At 46.6% G+C, this 21,198-nt stretch overlaps 1 protein-coding gene across 3 annotated transcripts in view; it reads left to right on the top strand.

The window, feature by feature from the left end:
- Window positions 1-21,198, top strand: part of LMF1 (lipase maturation factor 1) — a 164,130-nt gene that overhangs the window by 27,591 nt on the left and 115,341 nt on the right. For 2 of the 3 annotated variants that reach the window (XM_048961400.1, XM_048961402.1), the window contains one exon: window positions 19,522-19,670. In XM_048961400.1, the coding sequence (XP_048817357.1) occupies window positions 19,522-19,670 (149 nt within the window). Of the gene's footprint in view, window positions 1-14,931; window positions 15,111-19,521; window positions 19,671-21,198 lie in introns of all 3 variants that reach the window. The other variant, XM_048961401.1, reaches the window with a different exon arrangement.

The following is a 21,198-nucleotide window of genomic DNA, read 5'->3' as shown; positions in this document are numbered from 1 at the left end:
CTGAGGTTGAGCTAAATCAAACTTTCTCCCATATGGTTTTAAAGCAGAGAAGTCGGATCCTCGTCCACCACGGTTTGGGAAAACACCGTCTGTACTTAACGACTGTGTTGTGGTGTAGCTGAGGGACCTGCATCCTACTTTGGAGTCTGTGCTGCTCATGTTTAGCTTAAATGTGGCTTTTAGCCGATGAGAGTCCAGTGACAGCAGCCATGACCCATGCACAGATCTGTCTTGGATTCATGGCAGTGCCTGGCTTGGCTGGAGCAGGTTTAGTGATTGGCAATTATAAGCACAGCATCTGCTTTTGAGTGTGCAAGTAGCCAGTGTATCATATTCAAGGCGTCATAACCTCTGCCTTTTCTTCTGAAATACATTCTTCCATTCTGGGAGCTTTTTTTCCATGTGAGGGATTTAGTGTGCTTATTGCCATGGCATTGATGTCTCCTTAGTTCTTAATCCTTCTAACAAGGCTGGCTGAAGAAAATGTCTGTGTCTTTATTTTAAATCTGGGCATCTCAGAATGACAATGCAGTTTGGTTCCCTGTATTTAAGAATGCATCTCCTCAAACACACACCTGAGCTCAGTACTGGAGCTGACTTGGTGTGTGTTATGAAGCTGATGGTTCTCCTTATCTCGTGGCAGCATCCCCATCATCAGCCTTTCTGTTAACCTGTGACTTGATGCAGTTTTTTCAGCTACAGCTCTCTATGCAGAAGCAAAACCAAGGTTGGGATATGTCAGTTCTTTATATATAGATACACCTATTTTTGGTATCCTGTTCAGAGAGGTGCAACTGAACAATAGCTCTGGCTCTGATCCTGCTCAGCGTTTTTGAGGAGGATTTGACTGATGTCCAAACATTCCAGCTTGGACTGATTGCTGCTTGTTTGTCTAATAGGAAGGCATTTCCTTTGCCAAAGGATCCCATGCCTGTTCCAAGCTCACAACAGGTGAGGGAAGTGCTGCCCACCGCTGACAGCCTCCCACCACTCGGGTGAGGGTTAGCATGGCCTCATAATGCACGTGGGCAGCGCGTTAAACAGGGCAACCTGAACACAATATCCACTTGTTTGGGGGGCTTAAGGAGGTCAAATGTAATTACCCAGTTGAAGTGTGGCCGGGCAAGTGTGATTAATTCCCTACTCCCTTGGAAAAGCCCCTGGGAATGCTAACGACCTCAGCGCTCAGCTCCTCAGCTCTGCACATGGCTCAGCAGAGTTCCACTGGCCCAGCCTGGCTGCTGTACTGCTCTGCTTACCTTCAGGACTGACCCAGCACCAAGGAGCAACGGGGACGTGTGGTCCAGGGCTGCAGATGGGTTTGGGAAAGGTAACGAGGCAGGAGGGAGCACCCTGACTTTGCTCAAGCTGTGGGGTAGTGAGAGGCTGCAGCAGTTGCACCCGCTGCTGGGAGGCCTCCTATCTCTTTTGGTTGCTTCTATTTAATTGAACAGAATTGTGAATTTTCCCTCTGCAAAACTGGAGCAAAGTATTCCAGCAAGGCTAACCTCACACCGCAGCCACAAAAATTGTTCTTGTAAATACTCTGCTATGGGATTATTTTTCCTTTAGCTCTGTTTTTAAAATAACAAAATTCTGACAGCTGTTTGAAATGAGGTTTCTTTAAGAGCTTAGGTGACTGCAGAGCACCTCAGTTTTTTTTCTTTGCCTCGTTATGGGTTACTGATGCTTCTTCTGCTCCTGAGCGGTGCATTCCTTCTGCCTGTAGTGCGCACTGCGTTACCGTGTCCAAGCTGCTTTGTTCCCTGCTGCCAACCTGGACAAATGGCAGTCTTGTTCTCCCTGCAATATTTACCAGTTGTCACATGTGCTAAGAGCTGGGATAGCCCCAAGCATTGTCCATCTACTTGGTTTTGCTCGTTAGAAAAAAATCAAGTCTGCTGTGATTGTGCTGCAAGCCAAATGGCCACCTTAAGGTATTATGCACCTGAAACGTGGGAGATGGTGAAGTTTTTAGCAAGAAGGACAAGCTGGGGAGAATCCAGGGAAAACAATGGCTTAGCTCCACTGTTGGCTTCAGCAGCTGACACCTCTCAGCAAGGGGCTACTTAAACTCATTGCAGTATTGCCAAGCTTTTGATGGCAGGAGGATGGGAGATGGGCAGAGCTGCCTTCAAGGCGTGCCTTCATCAGAAGTTTGAGCCTGGCAGGGCAGGATGAGCTTTGTTTTTATTTTTCTATCTTTTTCTGAAGTTAAATAAACCTTGATGTTCGGAATAATCCCTGAGCAATAATAATAATAATAAACTAAAGGACATCCAAGGGACTGCTGGCATTTTTATTTTTTCATTAATCACGCTGTCATTTCTAACATACACCTGATTTATCTCTGTCTGGTTAACCATTCAAATGCCCTTTCTCCGACCTGATCTACACCACCTGAAAGTTTTATGGCGGTAATTTATAGAGGATGATTATAGCTCTGAATGAAAGTTTTTGAGCTCTGTTCTCACTGGGATGGTTTGGCCCTGGGCGGCTGTTCCCCAGGTATATGGCAGAACTGCAAATGGAAGGATTGAGGCCTTGGGACTTGGTGTCTCAGAGCTGGGGATGAGGCTGTGTGAGGACCTGTGAGAAGGATCAGTGAGAGCAGGGCCCTGACTCTTGGATCCTCTGTAAGGAGACCAACTCTATCAGGTTCTTCATGATTCTTTATGCTGGATTTGATACTGGAGTTTGGTGCTTTTCTTTTCTTTTTTTTTTTTTTGGGAATTCCACAGATTTCGGTTGCTTTCTTCTAGGAATATTTGGCCACAAATGCACTGTAGTTGCGGTTGGATTAAGCAGTGTAGATATTTTGTCTTTTTTTTAATTGGCATAGGCTCTAAAAAACCCCACTCTTGAGGATCATCAGCAGAACTGCAACATCTTCTGCGTGTCTCTGCAAGATCTCAAGTGTGCAGCCACAGATGTAGAGGGACCGTTAACAGCACTGAAATGGAAATGCTGTTCCTGAAGGAAGAAGAGCCTTTTAGTATTCCTGTCCACTTGTAGCTGGCAGGAACTGTTTTTGGCCAAGCATTAAAACCCAGTTAAATCCAGTGACCTGACCAATAGAACAAAGGGCCGGTTTCAGGACACGTGTCCTTGTGTGCTCTGGGCTGTTCCTTTTGTCTCCCTTTTTCTTACTGGGAGGAAGAGGAAAATTATGTTCTTTATTTCTTCTAGGAGTATTTGTTTGGCTGCTCAATGATACTGCGTGCTAATGAAGCAACATATCTATGCTTTGTGTTTCTTTGCATGACTGTTTCGATGTTTATTGCATTTCTTATGTTCCCTCCACGTATAAAGACTATTGGAAGTGCTGGCATTGGGTAATGAAATGAGAGACAGAGGTCAAGTTTGATCTCCTCCTGAAGTGCTGGAGCCCTTCATCTCCCCGTGGCAGGAACAGGCTGTCACTCCTCACTGTCTTTGCAGAAACTGATGCAAAAGTAAGTAACCACATGAAAGGAACTGCCCAGGGATTTCTTGTTAAGGCTCCTTTGTCTGAGAATGCTTGAGATGGAAATTTTTTGTGGGAATGCGGTGGTTTGGAGAGATTTCTGGATCAGGAAAATGAAGTTAATATTTTTGTCTTTTAATTAAAAAGCAAAGTTTTGTAGTGCAGAGTGACAGTGTGTAGAAATGTAGAAGTCAGTTCCACGTAGGGCAAAACGTGTGCTTGTGCATGCAAGAAAAGGTGGAACTGCAGCATCTCAAAACCAAATTGAGATCTTATCCCTAGGCTTGTTAGCAATTGCATTTTCTTACCTTGTCCCTTGTTGAGCAAACTGATCTGTGGGAAGAAAACATAATAATGACCTTGCATTGTTATGAACTTAAATCTTTGTACAATTTATGGGACTAAACTTTTTCTTTAAGTAGAATGCCACCTAGCTGAATGCGTTTGGCCGCCTCCTGATCACATCCACCATGTTCCTTTAAACCCTTTAAAAGAGGAAAAGAAAAAAAGATTTATTTATTTTTAGTCTAGAGAAATGATTTTCTCATGGGTTTCTCTTCCGTTTCTAAACTGGGTGAAACCGCAGTGTGAAGCCATCCTCTTCCCAGTTGTATATAGGAAGCGAGCACAAGCCAAGGTACATATTTTATGTTAGTCAAAAGAGATAAGTGTCAGGATTTCAAAGTCAGCTCCACCTCACAGCTTCCAGCTCTGCAGTGCTGGCAGTACCTTGGCTCTTGCACCTTGGCTCGGAACAGCTGGCGTTTCTATTGCAGCTTTCTTGTATTTTCATCTCCATTTGTGGTGAAGTTCCTGCATGCGCGCCAAAGTTCTCTGAGTCATAATCTCTCAATGAAAGACCTCACATTTTGGGGAAACTGGTAGCAAAACCTAGGTAGGTGCTGGCCCTGGAGCTGCAGGCATGCTGCTGGGTGCTGAGAAGGGCAGTGGATGGGGATGCTGTGCTTTAGCACCCAGCTGCCAGTGCACCAGGTGTGTGCTCTGCATTGTGTGCTGACCTTGTCTTTACATAAAATGGGGACAAGGCTTTCCCCAAGGTGCTTCCAGATTCACATGTAAAGCTGCTGCTGAAGAGTGAGTGATTGCTGTTTTTGGGTAAGGTACGGTGCCTAGAATAATGTTTCAGTTCTGGGGTTTGGATTTCTGTGCTTTGGGGCTTTTGGGTGATACAACCACCATTAAAAGTGGACTAAACAGCTCTGGGTTACAGAGGGGCAGGTAGCTGAGGTGCAGAGGTTTGAGGTTACTTCTTGATTTACAATTTACTACAGATGTTTCTCAGGGAGGAGCTGGAATTTCCAAAAGAGGGGGTGAAAGATAATTTGTGCAATAATAAGCAGTGTGCAGTCTTGATGCAGGATAGGAATGTCAGGAGTTCTGCATCTCTGTGTGTCTGTGATGCTCAGTTCTGCCCAGGGCTGCCCAGCATTTTTCCACAGTGATTTTCACACTGGTGCCTATCTGCAGACATGTCACAGAGCTCTTTGTCCTAGGAGGCTTTAGGGTTCACAGCTGTGGTGGTTGTTGAACCCTTGGGAAGGAGGTTGAAGTGTTTTTAACATGAAGAGCTGTCTTGCCTGTGTCCGTACCACACAGCGGATGAGGTCCCATCTGAAGCATCATTTGGGCTTTAAGACAGTCCCCTGTCAGAGGAGTGAACCAAACCTCAGAGCAGAGATAAATCCACGTTTCTGGGTGTTTCTCACAGGGTGCTGGGCTTGTGATCTGTCCTGCAGCTGCCTGCGTGCTGTGATGTGGCACAGCTCTGTAAATCCTTGCTTGTGTTTTGCTGTGTTATCAGCCCTGTAGTGGAGCTCGAGGTGATTTTGTTATTATTGTTTTAAAGAAAGTGGCTTGATGCATATATTTCAATCTGCGGGAATATGGAGTCCTCTGAGATCTGTGCATGGTATATAGATAGTTAAGCAGGGGAATTTGGCCAAGACGTTCTGGCACACAGCTTGGACGGTTATAGTAATTTATTATGATATTTTCCCATCTGCTTGTTATTATTAAATATGGAGTACTGATGTTGCGCAATCTTACCTTTTGGATTTATATCCAGAAGAAATCAGTGTGTGTATTTTATTTTTTTAAATAGCTTTTAACTCTAACTTATGGCTACAAACAGTGTTTTGAATTTCTCCTTTGTGACTTTAAAGTCAAATGAAATTAGACTCACGACACATGTCACTCTTTAAGGGTCAGCACTTTCTGGTTTGAAAATTAGCCTGTACATGGATATCTTTCTTGAGTGTTTTATTTCACTTCTAAATCCTGGTTACCAGCAGCTTCTTTTATAGCTGGAGCTGTGCTTGGAAATCGTGGGGTTTTCAGTTTTGTGTCCTTGGCGGTGTGCACAAGGAAGCCAGAACAATCAGCATGCTGCTGGGGCCCCAGGGCAGCAGCAGCAGCTATAAAGCTGCTGGAATATGGCAGTGCCTCTTGGGCTGCTGCTGCCCATGGGAGCTGTGTGCACTGGCACTGTTCTGTTATGCCCTGCTTTGGAGATGACCCCACCAACACAGGATAAAAAAATCCATGCTTTGAGCATGCATCTGTTAGAGGAGAATCTGGTTGGTGCTGCAGGAGGGCTTTGCAGTTCCTTGAACTCCAGAAAGCTGTAGCACAGACCTGGAGCTGGTGCTTGCTGTGCTCAGCCCCTCCTGACATCAGCCACAGGTGCTCCCATTGCTGCCTGCATCCGTCCTGCAAAGCAGTGCAGTGCCCATCTGAGCTCTGTGCCAAGTGGGAGCACTCATCCAGGGAAGCAGCCAAAGCCCAGGAATGGAAGCCATGCAACAAATCACAAGAGATTGGATTTTATTGGTTTGCTGGTGGTTTTTTTTTTGGTTTTTTTTTTTTTACACTATAGAAATAACTCACTGTATCATGCTGAATGCAAAATATTTCACTTTCCATAGGTATAAATGCATATCGAAGAGCTGCAGGACTGATTTCCCACTTGCAGAGGTTTTCAGAAGTTTCATCTTTACTCTCTGTACTTATCCTCTCTGGTAGTTATTTGCAGTGATGCACCCTGTCATGCTCAAAAGCTATCGATCTCTTTAAAGGGCTCTCCAGTCTGCTGAGCAGTGCTGCATCTATTAGAGCAAAATAACTGTGTGTGTAAACCATCTTTTCTTAAACACTACCACATGTAGCGTTGGCTATTTTATAGCGTCATTATTTTGACAAATAATGCAGATGCCTTAGAATTGCTCTTGGTCCACTTACTGTGTTTGAAATGATTTTTAAATAAAACTTTTTTTTTTTCCCCTCCCTTTTCCCAGGGACTTATTGGTGTGAGCACACCAGAGCCTCAGGTGTGTGATAAATCACTGCAGTAAGCCTTCCCTGTGTTTGGGCTACCTTCCCACATGTTTCCACTTAGGAAGCTCCAGCCCTCAGCTTTACTGACGAGTCCCTCCTTAATTATTGAAGGTTCGCATCAAAGAGTGGGTAATGACTTCTGTTCATAAAGGAAATGCTTCCTTCGAGCATCTCTTTGAGAGGTGTTTCCATTCGCTTGTAATGTCAGCAGGATTTAAGCAGGATGTTTTGCCCAGCTTTGCTGAAGCACTGATAACCATTTCAGTGATAACCCTCCAAGCAGGACCTGCGATTCTGCATTTCCAGGTTGGCTTTGCATTGCTGAATGTGTACGAGCTGCACAATCCCTTGTTGGGTGACTCTTTGTTCTGAAGCACATGTATTTTCAGCCTGAATTAATAACGTTGTGGATTGAGGGCAGAAAAAGCAGTGATTAATTCATATGTTTCATTTTATGCACTGAAGTCATTTGGATTTCCTACAGCGGGGAGAGCTGAGCGGGTGTATGAGTCTTGTGGTATTGGGACATATGTGAATAGCTGTTTAATATCAGTTGTCACTATCCTGTGTGATTTTTTTTTAATGTGGTTGATTTCAGTGGTTTGTATAAAAATTAAAAGGAAAAAAAGTTTTGTTGTTTTTGTTTTTTTTCATATTAGAAGCAAAAATTCTAATTACATGCTACAGAATATCCTCATGAGTGAATCTGATGTCACCCGCATGGGAAATTCACCACCCAGGCTGCAGGCAGCACCATCACAGCTCGCTGTGCTGGGGTGGCAGGGGGAGAAAGGAAAATGTTGCTGCACACGGCGTTACGTTATCGTAATCGGAATCCTTCCAGCTGGCAGCTTCTCAGCAGAACTTGACGAATGGTAATATTTGCAGCAAAACATGTTACTGTTCTCCTCTCCTTTAACAGGAAGGCTTTGTGATGCATGCGGCTTGGCCAGAGTAGGGCCTTGGTCTACGGTTGGCAGTAGGTGGATGTGTGCAGGAATGCCCAGCCCCATGTGCTTCGTTACGTGGCTAAGGAGCACTGCAGCATGAGGTGTTAGAGGAGCAAGGATGTTGTTTTGCTGGGATAACCGTGACCAGAAGCTGTGTGGGCACTGGGGCGTCTTTGTCAATGCACTGTCCATGCAAACCCCTTCCTCGTAGCACTGCTTGGTTTTCGTGCCAAACGAGTGGTGGTTAAACCATAGCTGTCAGTTTGGGTGAGCTGCCTTCGTGCTCCTACAGTTTTAGTTTGCAATTACAAATGGAGCAAAATCTGTGGTCTGAAAGCCTTCAGAAATTTACTGTGCAATTGATCGTGTTTGTAGCAGAGGCCATGAGGAGTAAGTGATTGTTGAGAGCTGTATGAAGTGGGGAAGGGACTAATGCCTTGAAAAATGCATTCCTGGGGAGGGGGGCTGGGTGGGTGGGAAGCCTTGCCAGCTGAATTGTTAGAAAGTTTGAAATGTAAGATTGCATCCTGTGAGTGTGGTGATGGTGGTTGGTTTCTGTTTGTTTTTGTTGTGGGCTTTTTTTATGATCTTTTGGCTAGGGGAGATGGGGCTGAGTTTAGGCTTGTCTTTTATTGCTGTTTTGTTACTGACTATGGGATGTAAATGTGATTTAAAAATAGAACTGTAAAGCTTAAAGCATTAGCTATTGCTTCATCACGTTACTGTGTCAGGAGTTTCAGGATTCCTCCATAGCTCTCTCCTGCTCTGCAGATGTAGTGGCAACAGTTGTCTGGACGCTGTAGCTGGAGGGGGTGGAATACCCAGGGACAGAAATAATTAGTGTGCTTAATTCCCTGCCAAGGGAAATTGATTTGATGGATGGGGCAGAAAACAGGGAACCAAGAGCCCTGCAGTTCTGAACCTGCTGGTGCTGCCACTGTATGTGACTTGTGGGCAGGTGATGAGGCTTTGCTGCTGCAGTGTTCCAGCAGTGGCTGGCACATCTGATTGCTAACATAACACGCACTGCACCTGTGAGTAGTTAGTTAGCTTTACCTCCTGTGTCTTGTGGGACATAGAGGGCAAGGAAAAGCTATTGCTGTACTTCTGGAAGGTAGTTAAGACTTTGCAGATAATTGCTCTTCTTCCTTTTGAACTCAGATGTGCACTCTCTGTGCCCCTTGGTCATCTCAGTAAAGCTGTGCAGAGGCATTCTCAATGCGGATTTGTTGCATGTAGCTGTGGGCATTGCATTGGAGAGGACTTAGTCGCCTTGGCTGGATTTCAGGCATTGCTGGGATGGTGACAACTGCTGAGATGCTGCTGCAGCTGAGGGAAAGTCTGTGGCAGTGGGAAAAGTGGGCTCAGGTGTGGTCCTTCAGGCCCAAGGCTGTGTGCTGGGATCACAGCCAGCTGTGCCAGCCGGAGGATTGGGTTCTCACTTGTCATAATGGAAAGCTGGAAAGGTCCAGGTAAGCTGATTCTAATTGCCTTTTCCAGTAAGGAGAATTACAGTGCCATGCACAGTGCTTAGGAGAGGACAGAGGAGGGGCAGTGAGCTGAGGCAGTGGACGTCCTGAAGCAGCAGTGGAGGACCAGCTGTTCCCGCAGTGCATGTAGCACATGTTTAGTCTTGTAGACATTTCTGAGGGGTGCAATTATGCAGTTACTTTGCATTGGGTAAATACAGATTTCAGTTAGCACAAGTTTGAAGTGGATTGTAATTGTGAGAACATGTATGTTTTAATTTCCTTTCCAAGGTTTTCTTGATCGCTCCCTTGACACTTCTATCAAATTGTTCTCCTGACAGTTGAGCGTGACAGCTCAGGTCTTGAGTGCACCTGCTGCAGTCTCAGGTGAATGTGGGCTCACCAACTGCTTGGAGGGGCATGTGAGGGAAGGCTGGCAGAGCTGCGGGGGCCTGGGGCAGCCTACACTTCTGAAAGCTTCTCTCTTCCCCTTCTCTCTCTGGGTTCCTCCATGCTCTGCCTTTGCCCCCCTGCTCCCTTCCTTTGTGATGATGTATCATGGTGGACCCCTGCAGGCTCTACCTCCCTCCTGAGCATGCAGGGAGCCCTTATCATAGAATCTTGTATTTAGTTAAACAAAACACAGAAAAAATGATGAAGCCATTGTTGTGCTGCATTGCTCCAACCAGGCTGGTGCCACCTGTGTGGTGGCAGTGGGATGCCTGTTGCCAGGGTTACCCAGTGCTGACCCCCCCCCAGGGGCTCTGTGTCACCTTCCCACTGGCCCCAGGGGTCACACTCTGTCCCCAGCCCCACAACCTGTGCCTGGGGCCTCCCAGCCCCTGCTCAGAGCTGGGCTGTGCTCAGCGAGGCTTCGTTACTTTTACAAAATACATTTTGGGGTTTCCTTTAGAACCATCCTAAACAGTTAAAACAGCGAAACCACAGCTGTCAAAATAAATAACCGTGCTCTGTGTTGCTTTGTCTTTTTGTTTTCTTATGGTGCTGAAAGTTGCTTATTCCTAAAAATGGAATCCGCAGCGATGGTAGCAGCTGCTGGCTCTGTTAATGAGGCCGTCTGTCCCAGCTCTTTCCAGCATCTGAGATCTCCAAGCTTAACAATGTTGGTACGTGTTGCAAGGAAATGTAATGGCTTGTTATTAAGAGCAACCTTTAATGAATGCTGCATCTAGTTGCTAATCAACAGAAACCTGACTTACATTTACCATTTTTATCAGCTGATGTCAGAACTTGTGTTTTAAATTCACGTTATAATTGGGCACTGATTCCTGTTATTTTGTTAGTAGTGAGCCAAACTTCTTCATGCCAATGTTTGACACCTATGGAAGCGTCTCTGGGTGGATGCTGTGCACCCACAGGGCCAAAGTCAGATATTGACAGGCTGAAAAAAGAGCCTGAAGAAATGACCTGAGATCCTCAGTCTCCTGCAGTTATTTTTCCACAGTGTGTCCTGATGCAGAGTGATGGGCCTTATGATGGAGGCAGAGAATTCCTGTAACTCAGGAGAGGTCATCGTGTGAAATCTTGGCTGCAGACCTGTAGTGTTTTGATTTGCTTTTCTCTGCTGAAGCTGAAAATGGCGGCTTTGGGGCTGAGGCAGCTCCACTTGGCCCCTTACAGACCCGCAGTGCAAGCATCGCTGTGGCTGGAAAGAATTATGTTGAAGTATTTCTGATTTCTTTTATTGTTTATAATTTTCAATGTCCTGCATGTCAGCTTAGTTGTTCCAGCACTGGGTTCAGTGATTGCTGATGTAGTTCACCCCTTTCTTTGTGTCAGCAGTGGGATTTCGGCACTCTGAAGGCTTGGCGCATAGTTCAGGCCTCTGGACATCAGCATTTCTCTTTGTTTATGTATTTGCTCATCCCTTTGTACTGTGCAGGGAGAGAACAACTTCCTAACACCGTTGACTTTTTGGCTCTTGTCCCATAATTGCAAAAAAAAAAAAAAACTGCTGCTTCCTCCTACGTATCCATCAGATCTTTTTAAAGTCAGATGGGTTTTGAAAGCAGCTTTTTGATTTCCTGAGGTCCGCGTTTGGTCTTCCTTCCTCCTGCTCCCTCTTTCTTCCTTTGTTCCTCGAGGTTAAAGCTGTGGGTGTTGAGGTCCCATTAGTCATTTTGGCTGTTTCTGAGCTCTTCATGTTGAAAAATGCCTGGATCAAACCATTCCTGAATTACAGCCGTGTTACATCACTGGGGTTTCATTAGCTGAGTTACTTCAGAGTGATGTTGCTGAATGGAGAGTCCCATTTCTTTTGTTGGAGCTGAGGGGATGTCTTAAAGGATGCAGCAGTATCAGTTTTCTTATCTGACTGTAATCCCTCGAAATAGGCTTAGCTCTGGGCAAAGCATATCCCCTTTGAGAATCAGAAAATTCATATTAGAGATATTGCAGTGATTTTTGTCGTGCTGTCTTGTATAAATATTGTCCAATGCCGTTTTTGGTTTTTTTGTTTGGCCTTTAAAGGTCACAAGTGTAAAAGATGCGGAAAGAATGTAACAAAGCCCCACATAGGGGTTTCAGTAGTTCCTGGACTTTATTGCTGCCAAAGGGGATGAGCCCTTCAGTCCTTCCCCTCCTGGTGGCTCAGGCACAGTCTCTGCTGGGTTAGATGCTCATTGTCAGTAGGAGGAGGGCCGTGTGAGCAGCAAACCTTGAGGTCTGTAGGCATCTGGTGGTGGGTTGGGTGGGAAAGCATTGATTTCCCCAGTGGGGGCGCCTCAACCATGGCAGTTGTCTCTGGCCTGTGCAGCAGTAAGAGCAGCATGTAGGAAACCAGTGTGCAGTGCCACTGTGTTCTGCTTTCCTCTGTGGCTCTCCCTTACCAGCAGGGCCTGGCTTTCCAGGATTGCATTTCATGTTCAACTTGAAAGCTGGCTGTGACCTACCATGGTCTTATTCTCTCTGTTGAGAAGACGTACGTTGAAGTGAGTGGCTCTGGTTTGAGGTTAGTGGGCTCGATGCTGAGGTTATTTTCCTCCTTGGTATTTTAAAGGCAGTACACTCGCTAGAAGTCTTAAATGAGAGATCTAATTCAAGCTGACAGGGAAGCTGGATGAGAGCAGTCGTCCCTTAGTGGGTATTTGTCATCTCCTGCGAATGCTGATGTTAGAACATGCGCTCACACAAGGCTAAGATGTGAGCTTTTAAGGTCAGCAGGAATCTCACATGATACAACAGGAAAAGTTTGTCTGCTACACTTTTATCTCAAAACTTGCTTTATGTCTGCTAGCAGAAGTGGTTGCTAGGTGCTTTCATGGTGTTGGTTTTAATTTGCTCTAGCTTGAAGTGTACAAGCGGGAAATGATAGTTTTGAAATGGTGAAGAAAGCAGGCTGGTTGAGCTGTTAGGCTCCTGTGTTGCCATGCTAACCATGTTAACAGCTGCTAATGGTTTCTTAAGCTGCCAGAGCAGCCTGAAGATAGATTTAACACCCAACAGACACCTGTTTTTAGCGGTTCAGCTCTGCAGGCACATGGCACGGTACTGCAGGGGTCCTGTCTGTATAAGGAACAAATAAAATGTCTTCAACAGGTTCCTCGAGAGTGGAAATTGCTGGCTTTCTATTCATATTAAGGCTTTCTTGATGCAAATCAAGAAGGAAAAGCACAGTAAGAGGGAGCTTGCTCTGAAGGAGATGAGCACTCATTTCAGTATCCACTGCATGATGGATTTCAGGCATTTCCAGTCGCAGAACTGGAATGTATAGCAACTACTGACTGCTCCTGGCCTCCACTTTTGTTCTGCTGCTGTTCCTGCTCTGTTCTTCATCATCTCCCCTCACTCTCAGTCCCTTCCCATTTCATTTACAAAGTTCTCTGTGTGGCTCGTGCTTTGTGGACCATTGCAGGATGCTCAGCTTTCCTTCTCAAGTCACTGTGATCTTTGCTCAGATTTACTGCTGCCCATCATTGCCCCTGTTTGTAATAAGTAGTGTTTTAGGGGGCAACGGGGAGAATTCCCTGCTGCAGGAGGTGAGTCCTGGGGAGCTGGCAAAGCTGCTGTTGGGTGACCCAGCACCAACCTCCGTCGTGCCTGCAGCAGGATGGTGAGAAGCCCTGAGAAGTCTCTGTGAGCCCCTCCTGATGCTCATTGCCCTCAGTTTATGAGACTGTGTGGCCCAGCCTTGTGGCAGCTGGCTGCAGGAGGGATTTGAAGGGTGGTTTGATGCTGGGAAGGCCAAGAGCAGGAGAGAAGTCCACCCTCACTGTTGGGCAGTGCTGGGTGTTCTCCTTGCCTAGGTGGCCATGCCTGGGAGGTGCTGGTGGGTTCATAGGAACACATGAAAGTATTTTTGTTACTTTAAGACAGAGTAATTAAATACAGTATGTACAGATCCTTCAAAATGACAGCCGCCCACAGAGCTAAAAACAGGAAATCCATTAACTTCATTATTTAAAAAATAAAATAAAAATCTTCCCAACTGATTCCTCTGTCACTTAAAGTTCTGCATGGAAGGAGGGCTAATTTAACGCTGCATTAACTCACTGTTATCACCCTCCTGTTACCTAAGTAGTTTCTAATGACTACCCTGGAGAGCACTTGGAAGCTTTTAAAAGTTTTTATGCTAAATTTTTTTTTCCGTGTGGTTTATACTTTTAAGAACAAAAGTTATTGATAACATTTTTCCAAATCTTCCAGCGACATTGAAAACTATTTTGTTACCTGCAGAAACGTGAAGCATCTCTAGTCTGTGATCTGTGGCAAGCAACGCTTCTGAAACACTTTGAACCTGTGGTGATGTTCTGAGAAATGAATGGGGCAGAGTTTGGCTGTGGGGTGCTGGTGCATATCTTGGGATTGGGGTGTTTGCAGTGTCCTGGGGCAGGAGCAGGGCTGTGTGCCCTCACCTGAGATGAGATGCCCAAGGATTGTCCTGCAGCCCCCTGAGCCTGGGCTGTCACAGCTCTGAAAAGAGACCCCAAGGGACGGGTGGCTGGCAGAGCTCATTCTTTGTTCCGAGGGCTTTAAGTGAAGGCACCACCAGACTGAGAAGCAATGAATCACTTTCTTTCCTCATTGTCTTTTTTTTCAGAACTGTGGTGGACTGATTTCTTCCTTTTTTAATCATCTTTCCTCCTTTCTCCGTCCTGGTTAAGATCAGCATCTTTTGCACTTGGGATTTTTTGGGGGTGGGAGAACCACTACAGAATGAAGGGGTTCTTTTTGCTCTGCTGTGTTGCCCTGTAGCAAAGGGGATGCAGGGTGCTATGGCTGCCTGGGGCTGGAGTTTCACTGCCTATGACACATCCATGTGCATGGGATTTCAGGGAATTTTAAAGGAAAATACAGGTGGTGGTAATGAGCTGACTTTTCAGAGCTCTGAGTTGCAAGCTGTGATTTTGGAAAATGCCTGTGCATGAATGTTGCACGCAGTTTTGGTGCCCTGAATGTGGCTTTTCTTGGGTGGCTGGAAGACCTAAATTAAGTTAAAGCTGAGCCTTGTATGTATGTTCTGCTGCTGATTGAGGAGATCCAGGGCTGCTCTGTGACATTACCAGCAGGTTTTCCATGTTTGTGGAGTGGCTTTGTAACTGTGGAGAGATGTGGTGTATCTATTAATCTGTAATCTAGGCATTGCCAGTGAACTTTTTCATAGGGAGCCCTGGGAAACCTTTTAAGCCTGACAAAACTTGAACATTTCTTCTGTGCACTGTTTGTTACTCAGTTTTTCAGTGCTGTTTGGAAAGCCAGAGAGCAAGGGGACTGAGTCTGTGCTCCTTTGGTACGTATGTAGTCCTGGAGAAAGAGAAATGACCGCAGAGAAGGCAGATTGGAGGACAGCAGCTCGCAGTGCCATGCACAGCATGAACAACGGTGGTGTGGACTTCAGCACAGAAAGTCAGAGTGAGTCTCTGAACATCTGCTGCATCTTCCTTCTTGCAGCCCAAGCTCCTGGCACTGAACTGTGCGGCTCTGCCTTAGATAGCGCTGCTCCTGTGGCTTTCTGCTTATCCTCTCCAGGGCTTTGTTGGTGGTGTTCTTCTCTGTGTCGTGAGAAGGGCATGTTCAGCAGGTGGGAGTCAGGCCATGGGGAGGCAGCCCTGCGTGACAGCCAAACCCAGCTGGAACTGGTGATAATGGTGTGATGAGTTTTAGTGTGGACGGTATTGCACGATGAAGGTTAAAATGGCATTTGTATTTGGCTGACGTTTGTAATTAGCACTTTAACTTGTTAGAGGGCCTATCGGTGAAGCAATTCAAAACGATGCAGCTCTTCAAAGTTAGCTAGTATTTGTCAGCCTGGTTTTTTGCATTCCTTCCTTGGCTCTGTGCTCCTGCAAGCGGGAGGTCGGGAGCAGATGGGGGGCAGGAGGAGCACCAGCAGGGAGGATTCTGGGGATGAGCAGTGTGGGAGCAGCCCGTGGGGTGCACTGCTCAGTGCTGGGCACAGCTCTGCCCCTGTTGGTTGGGCTGCTCGTGGTTGTTGCACGTGCCGTCCTTAATCAGAATATCCTGAAGCCGTCAGCCAAACCCATGCCGTGTTCAACAGGTGTTTTAATGCTGCAGCGTAAATTATATCATACTAAATTTCAGGGAGGTAGGGAGGAGAGACTCAGGAGCAGTTAATCTAATTCCAGCCTAAGTCGGTATTGGGTATCTTCCTTGCTTTGACTGCCAGTGAGTGTGACACCCAATATTCATTGGGGACAGCTGCGCTGTGCGCTGCACGGCTCTGCTGTGTGCTGGCTGCAAAGAGAGCCATAAAATGTGTGTACATGGCAGGAGCATTTGGCTGTGCTGTGCAGGCACGGCCTCTATAAATTGTGTGCAGATATGTACACACAGAGAGAAGCAGTTTGCTGTTATGGGTGTTTTTTGTCATCATGCGTTTGATGGTAAATAATAAAGATGACAATTGGAAGCCCTAATGATATAGTGCTATATAATCTGTGTTCCATTAGAAATAATACTCTTTATAGGGAGATAACGGTGCTGCTTTGGATTTTCCTGGTGCCCATTCATACCAAATTGCCTTTTATTTTTACATGTTAAGTACCAATAATGTTTTCTACAGTGCATGACGTGCTCCTGCCAGAGTGTTTGCTGTCCTGGGGAACGCGGTGAGGCTCCTCCTGTGGTTCCTCTTCCTCCCTTCTCCCTTCTCCAGCGCAGCCTTCCGAAAATGCCAGAGGATGGATTTTTTGCTGCATCAAGTTAAGAGCATGGAACAAACATTCGAAACGCGTGTGAGGCAAATGCAGCCACCATTGGCAGTTTAGTTTGTTTCTTTTTTTTCCTAGAGAAAAAAAAAATTGGCTCCCTCTCCTGCTGTGCTGGAGATAACAATGGCGCATTGTGCCGCGCTGCAGCTGCTGAAATTTGACTAGATCCAACTGAAGAAAACAGGAGCAGGTGGGTCAACAACGTGACCCCTTCGTTCCCAGCAGTATCAGTGTGCGCCAGGGCCAGAGGGACGGGGCCAAGGTGAGCCCTGATTTCAGCCCCGCATCAGTGGAGCGTTGGTTTGGGCTTTGGGTGCGAGCCGCCTTGTTGCCTTTCTGAGATGACTTTAGTGACTGCAAGCGCTCTGGGCTTTGCTGCTGTTGGTAAAATGGGTTTTACTCTGCTCAGCACTGTGCGTGGTGCCTTGGTGTCCCTCCAGTGCTGGTGCCTGGATCCCATGCTGTGCCAGTGTCTGGTTTATGCTGCTCCGTTTAAGTGCCCAGTGTGTGCCCTCTGCTCCCCAAAGCATGGCATTATTTGGATTTCATAATGATGATGATTTTTTTTACCATTTAGGTCTTCACAGGTTACAGACATGAATTTTTTATAGAATGAAGGGTGACGGTCTCAAGTTGTGTTAAGAGAGATTGGATATTAGGAAATAAGAATCCCTGCCCAGGGAGGTGGGAGGTCACTGTCCCTGCAGGTCCTCAAGTGGAGAGGTGGCACTGAGGGACGTGGTCAGTGAGCATGGTGGGATGGGGTGGGGTTGGACTTCTCCTGAGGACTGCCCTGTGAAGACTTGGAGATTCCTTGTAGGCTCTGCTGTGATTGGGCCTCAGAAGTGGAGTTCAAAGGTGGCAATGTGCAAACTGCAGCAGCACTCAGCAGCAGCTGTGCATGCAGTGATGGTGAGCAGCGTGCTTGGTTACCCTTGGAGGTCTTCATGACTTAACTGTAAGTTTGGTAGAAAACCAAGTGCTCATAGCTGCTGGGATAATTCTACCATCACAAGGAGGTGTATTGCTCATGGAGTGGCATCAAACACTATTTTATTTGCACGTGATTATGGCTGTAAGAATAACAAGCTGCAGCCATTCCTGAGTCTCTGCTAAAAACAGCTCACATTTGTTGAATGTTTTCCCTTGTCTGAGCTGAAGGCTTGGAGAGCAGTTGGTGATTCTAAGCTAAAACACAACAGAAGTAGGAGAGGGACTTCAGAGAAAGAAACGGTGCTGTGCAGGAGGATGCAGCCAGGATTGAGGATGCATACAGGGGAGAGATGAGGGCCAGCTTGGTCTCAATGTGCAAAGCAAAGCAGGAAGGGAAAATGTAATATCGAGAGGCGGTGACAGAAGTGGGGAAGCTGCAAAAGGGGGGAGCAGCAGCAGTGGATGGGCGGCTGCAAAGCTGGAGAAGTGTGGGCAAGGGGCTGCAGGCTGGGAGGGGAGGGATGGAGGCTGTGGAAGAGCCAGGGCAGGCATGTGGCTGCTATTTGTGCTAGCATGGGAAATCAATCCCTGTGACCACATGGCCAGCAGTGGATCTGAGTGCATCAGGAAGAGGATTGTTAATAAATCAGAGGCTCTTCGTGCCTATCTGCGTCCTAGTCTTGTTTTTTAGCAGGAGCTTGGTGGAATCTGATATGGCAGTCAACAGCAGAGTAAAGCATAGCACAATGCTAAAGCTCCATCTGCAGAAGCAAATCTGCCCATTGCTGTTGGTGGGCACAGAGAAGCTGAAGACAAATGGGATTTAGCTGCAAGCGGAGGAGGTTTAGATGGAGGTGTCTGCAGCACTGGTGCTGTGACCGTGCTTTGCCTTTGGCAAAGCAGCAAAATCCTGCTTGGTGCCAGCTCAGCTGTGCCTGCTGCCAGCCTGCATTGCCAGCAGAACGGTCTGCAGCCCCCACCAGCAGCTGGAGCCTGGCGCGCTGCGGGCCCACAGTGCTGACCTCCCTGCTGGCATCACAGCACTGTGCCCATGGTGCTGCATTGTGCCGTGTGGCAGTGCCAGGCCCATGAGCTCGTTGCTTTGGGGCACAAAGCACAGGGTAGGCTGAACTCCATGGCGCCTGGAGACCGCTGTGGCTGTGGCTTTGCTTTGCAAGCACGAATCCTGAATTTAGGGTATGACCTACATTGTGTGCTGCTCTGTCCTTTGGTGAGCTTCTCCGTGCCTGCAAACACCTTCCTGGGAGTTGTGATGAAAAATCAAACAGAGAAAACTGCATTTGCGTGCAGGTCAGAGGCTGCTGGAGATGCCATCCTGGATGTCCTGCACACACACTGGTGTCTGCTAGGAGTACAGCATTAACATATGAAAGCACAGCCAACAGTGGGTTCTTGTATGGGCAGAAGTGCAGAGCTGTGGTGCCAGTTCGACCCACAACTGCTGTCTGCAGCCGGGCTGGGTAACAATTAACCTTTCAGTCATGTGTCAGCCATTGCTTTCCTGGTGCAGCTGCTTTTAACAATGCACGTCGCTTCTCCTCCCAGCACTGCTGGCTTTGGCACTTGGAGGGTCTGTTTGAGGAAGCGTAGGATGGATGGAGGAAGAATGGTGTTTCCTTAAATCAAAATGTAATTAAAAAGAAACTTTGTGTATATTAAATAAGATTCCACTCCTGCTGATTCTGATATTTTAAAGTAAGCTCAACATAGTTTGGCTTGCGTGACAAAAGCATGTCATTTTCTGGGTCACTTTGCACATTGCATTGTTCTGTGCTTCATAACAGCCCATGCATTTGCTTTGTGCTGGGTGAAGTAACCTTGTAAATAACACAAGTGTTGGCATATGCAGCGGCACCCACAGCAACATGCAAAGGTAACAGTGTTAGGTACTAGAGAGAGAACTGCTGGGAAATGCATGTACAGGGGTGTATTTTTCTGAAGCTCACATTCTTGTGTAAAGCACCTTGATTTCATGTAGGTAGGTCAGTGTGTGATGTGCACACGAGGGCAGAGCTGGGAGCCACCTTCCCTTGGGTTATGTTTCAGAAGGGTTTGTTCGCACTTGGGAATTAAAGATTGGTGGCAGGATAACTTACAGGACTTCTACAGCAAATATTCTCCTTTTCATTTCTCTGCAGGATGGGAGTCACAGCTTCTGGAGACTGGGTTCCTGGGGATGTTCCTCTGCCCACTCTGGACCCTGTCCCGGCTGCCCCGTTCCACACCTCCATCCAGCATCGTCATCTGGGGCTTCCGCTGGCTGATCTTCAGGATCATGCTGGGAGCGGTGAGTGGGGCTCTATGGTTGGGCTTTTGGGTTTTGTCTTTGGGTTGTTTTGTTGTTTGTTTTTTTGCTGAGATGGCAGCAGTGGGAACATCTGATCCCAGCAAGAAGCTGTCCCTGGGGCAGAGCACCGCAGTCCTCCGGTTCAGGACTTTTCTAGTCAGAAGGAAGGAGCTTGGAGTAGGAAATGCTTCTTGCTCTGTTTTGCAGAGTCGTTATTGTTAGTGCTTATTTAAAGGAAGACAAACGTGTGCTTACTCCTGTGCATCGCTGTGTTGGTGCTGCTCTTGGGACTGGCACTTTCAAAGGAAGTGAAGCTGAAGGCCGTTGTGGCTCTTTGATAAGATGCTTGGGAATGCAGCGGGTAATTCCCAGGAGCTTTTTGCTGAGTTATTTTTTTTTTCTTTGTGTGTGCTCTACTGAAATGTCATTCTTTGCTCCTTGATTTCAAAGGGAACAATTGCTTCGTTACTGTCCAAGTGCCAGTGGAAATTCCCAAGTCACTTGTAAAAGAATCCATCAGGAACTGACACATCGTTGTTAAACTGGAGGTGGGGCTGAGCATTACCTCATGATCTGGAGCTGAGTGGTGGATGCTTCAAAACATCCCCAGATTGTCATTTAGGATCACTGTAGAAGTGTTGCAGGCAGTAGGGCATCCCTGGGTCTCTTTTCTCTGAAGTCCTTCTGTCACACCAAGCTCTTGAAGTGCTTGAATCTATAGTCAAACTCAATAAGCTCTTAATTATCCCTCTCTTCTTACTAATAAGAACAATGGATGTTTGAAGGGAGCAGTGATAACCAAAGGAAGCACAGTGTATGGTCTGCAAGCAGCACATGCATCCGTATTTCATAACTGAAATTTCTGGTCCTCTCTTTTGTGCAGAAAATGATGGGCACTTTTGGTAGCCCACTTTTGGTGCTGCGATATCTTCATTGTGTTTTTGAGGGCACAAAAGTTGTTGCAGTTGTTATTGCAGACCTAAAGTGCACCAACAGGATGGCTGCCCTTAGTGCTGATCCTGGGGACTCACACTGGGGGAGTGGAGGGGCCCTACCTGAAGAACCCTCTGCAGTGGTTTGAGTGGGGCTGAGGGGTGCCCATCCTGCAGGGTTAGATCCCTTAAGGTGACCTGATACTCCTCTGAAATGATGAAGTCCTGAGTGTAATGCAGATTATTTTTTCCTACAAGAACTTCACTTGTGGGTGTAATATTTGGTCTGTTGATCAGCAGTGATGTTCGGTGAAAATAACAGGGTTGCAGAAGTTTCCATCTCAGGCAGAGGATGCTTGGCTCCTGTGGCCTCAGTGCTCTTCAGCTGTGGCACTGATTACAGAAAGAAAGGAGCAAAAGGAACTGCAGCTGAATTATGTTGTGTTACTACCAAGTTTGTATCCTGCTTTCCTTATAAAATGAGACTCTGTGCTTTGCTCTTTCCAGTTGTAATATATATTCTGAACTATGAGAAAGGCTTGTTGTAATGGAAAATTGAGCTCATGAAGTTTGTGTTGTCGTTGTCTCTGTGCTGC

This window comes from Lagopus muta, chromosome 15 (assembly GCF_023343835.1).
Source record: "Lagopus muta isolate bLagMut1 chromosome 15, bLagMut1 primary, whole genome shotgun sequence".
NCBI lineage: Eukaryota > Metazoa > Chordata > Aves > Galliformes > Phasianidae > Lagopus > Lagopus muta.
The sequence above is the reverse complement of the archived record's forward strand: the minus strand, read 5'-3'. Positions and strand labels throughout refer to the sequence as shown.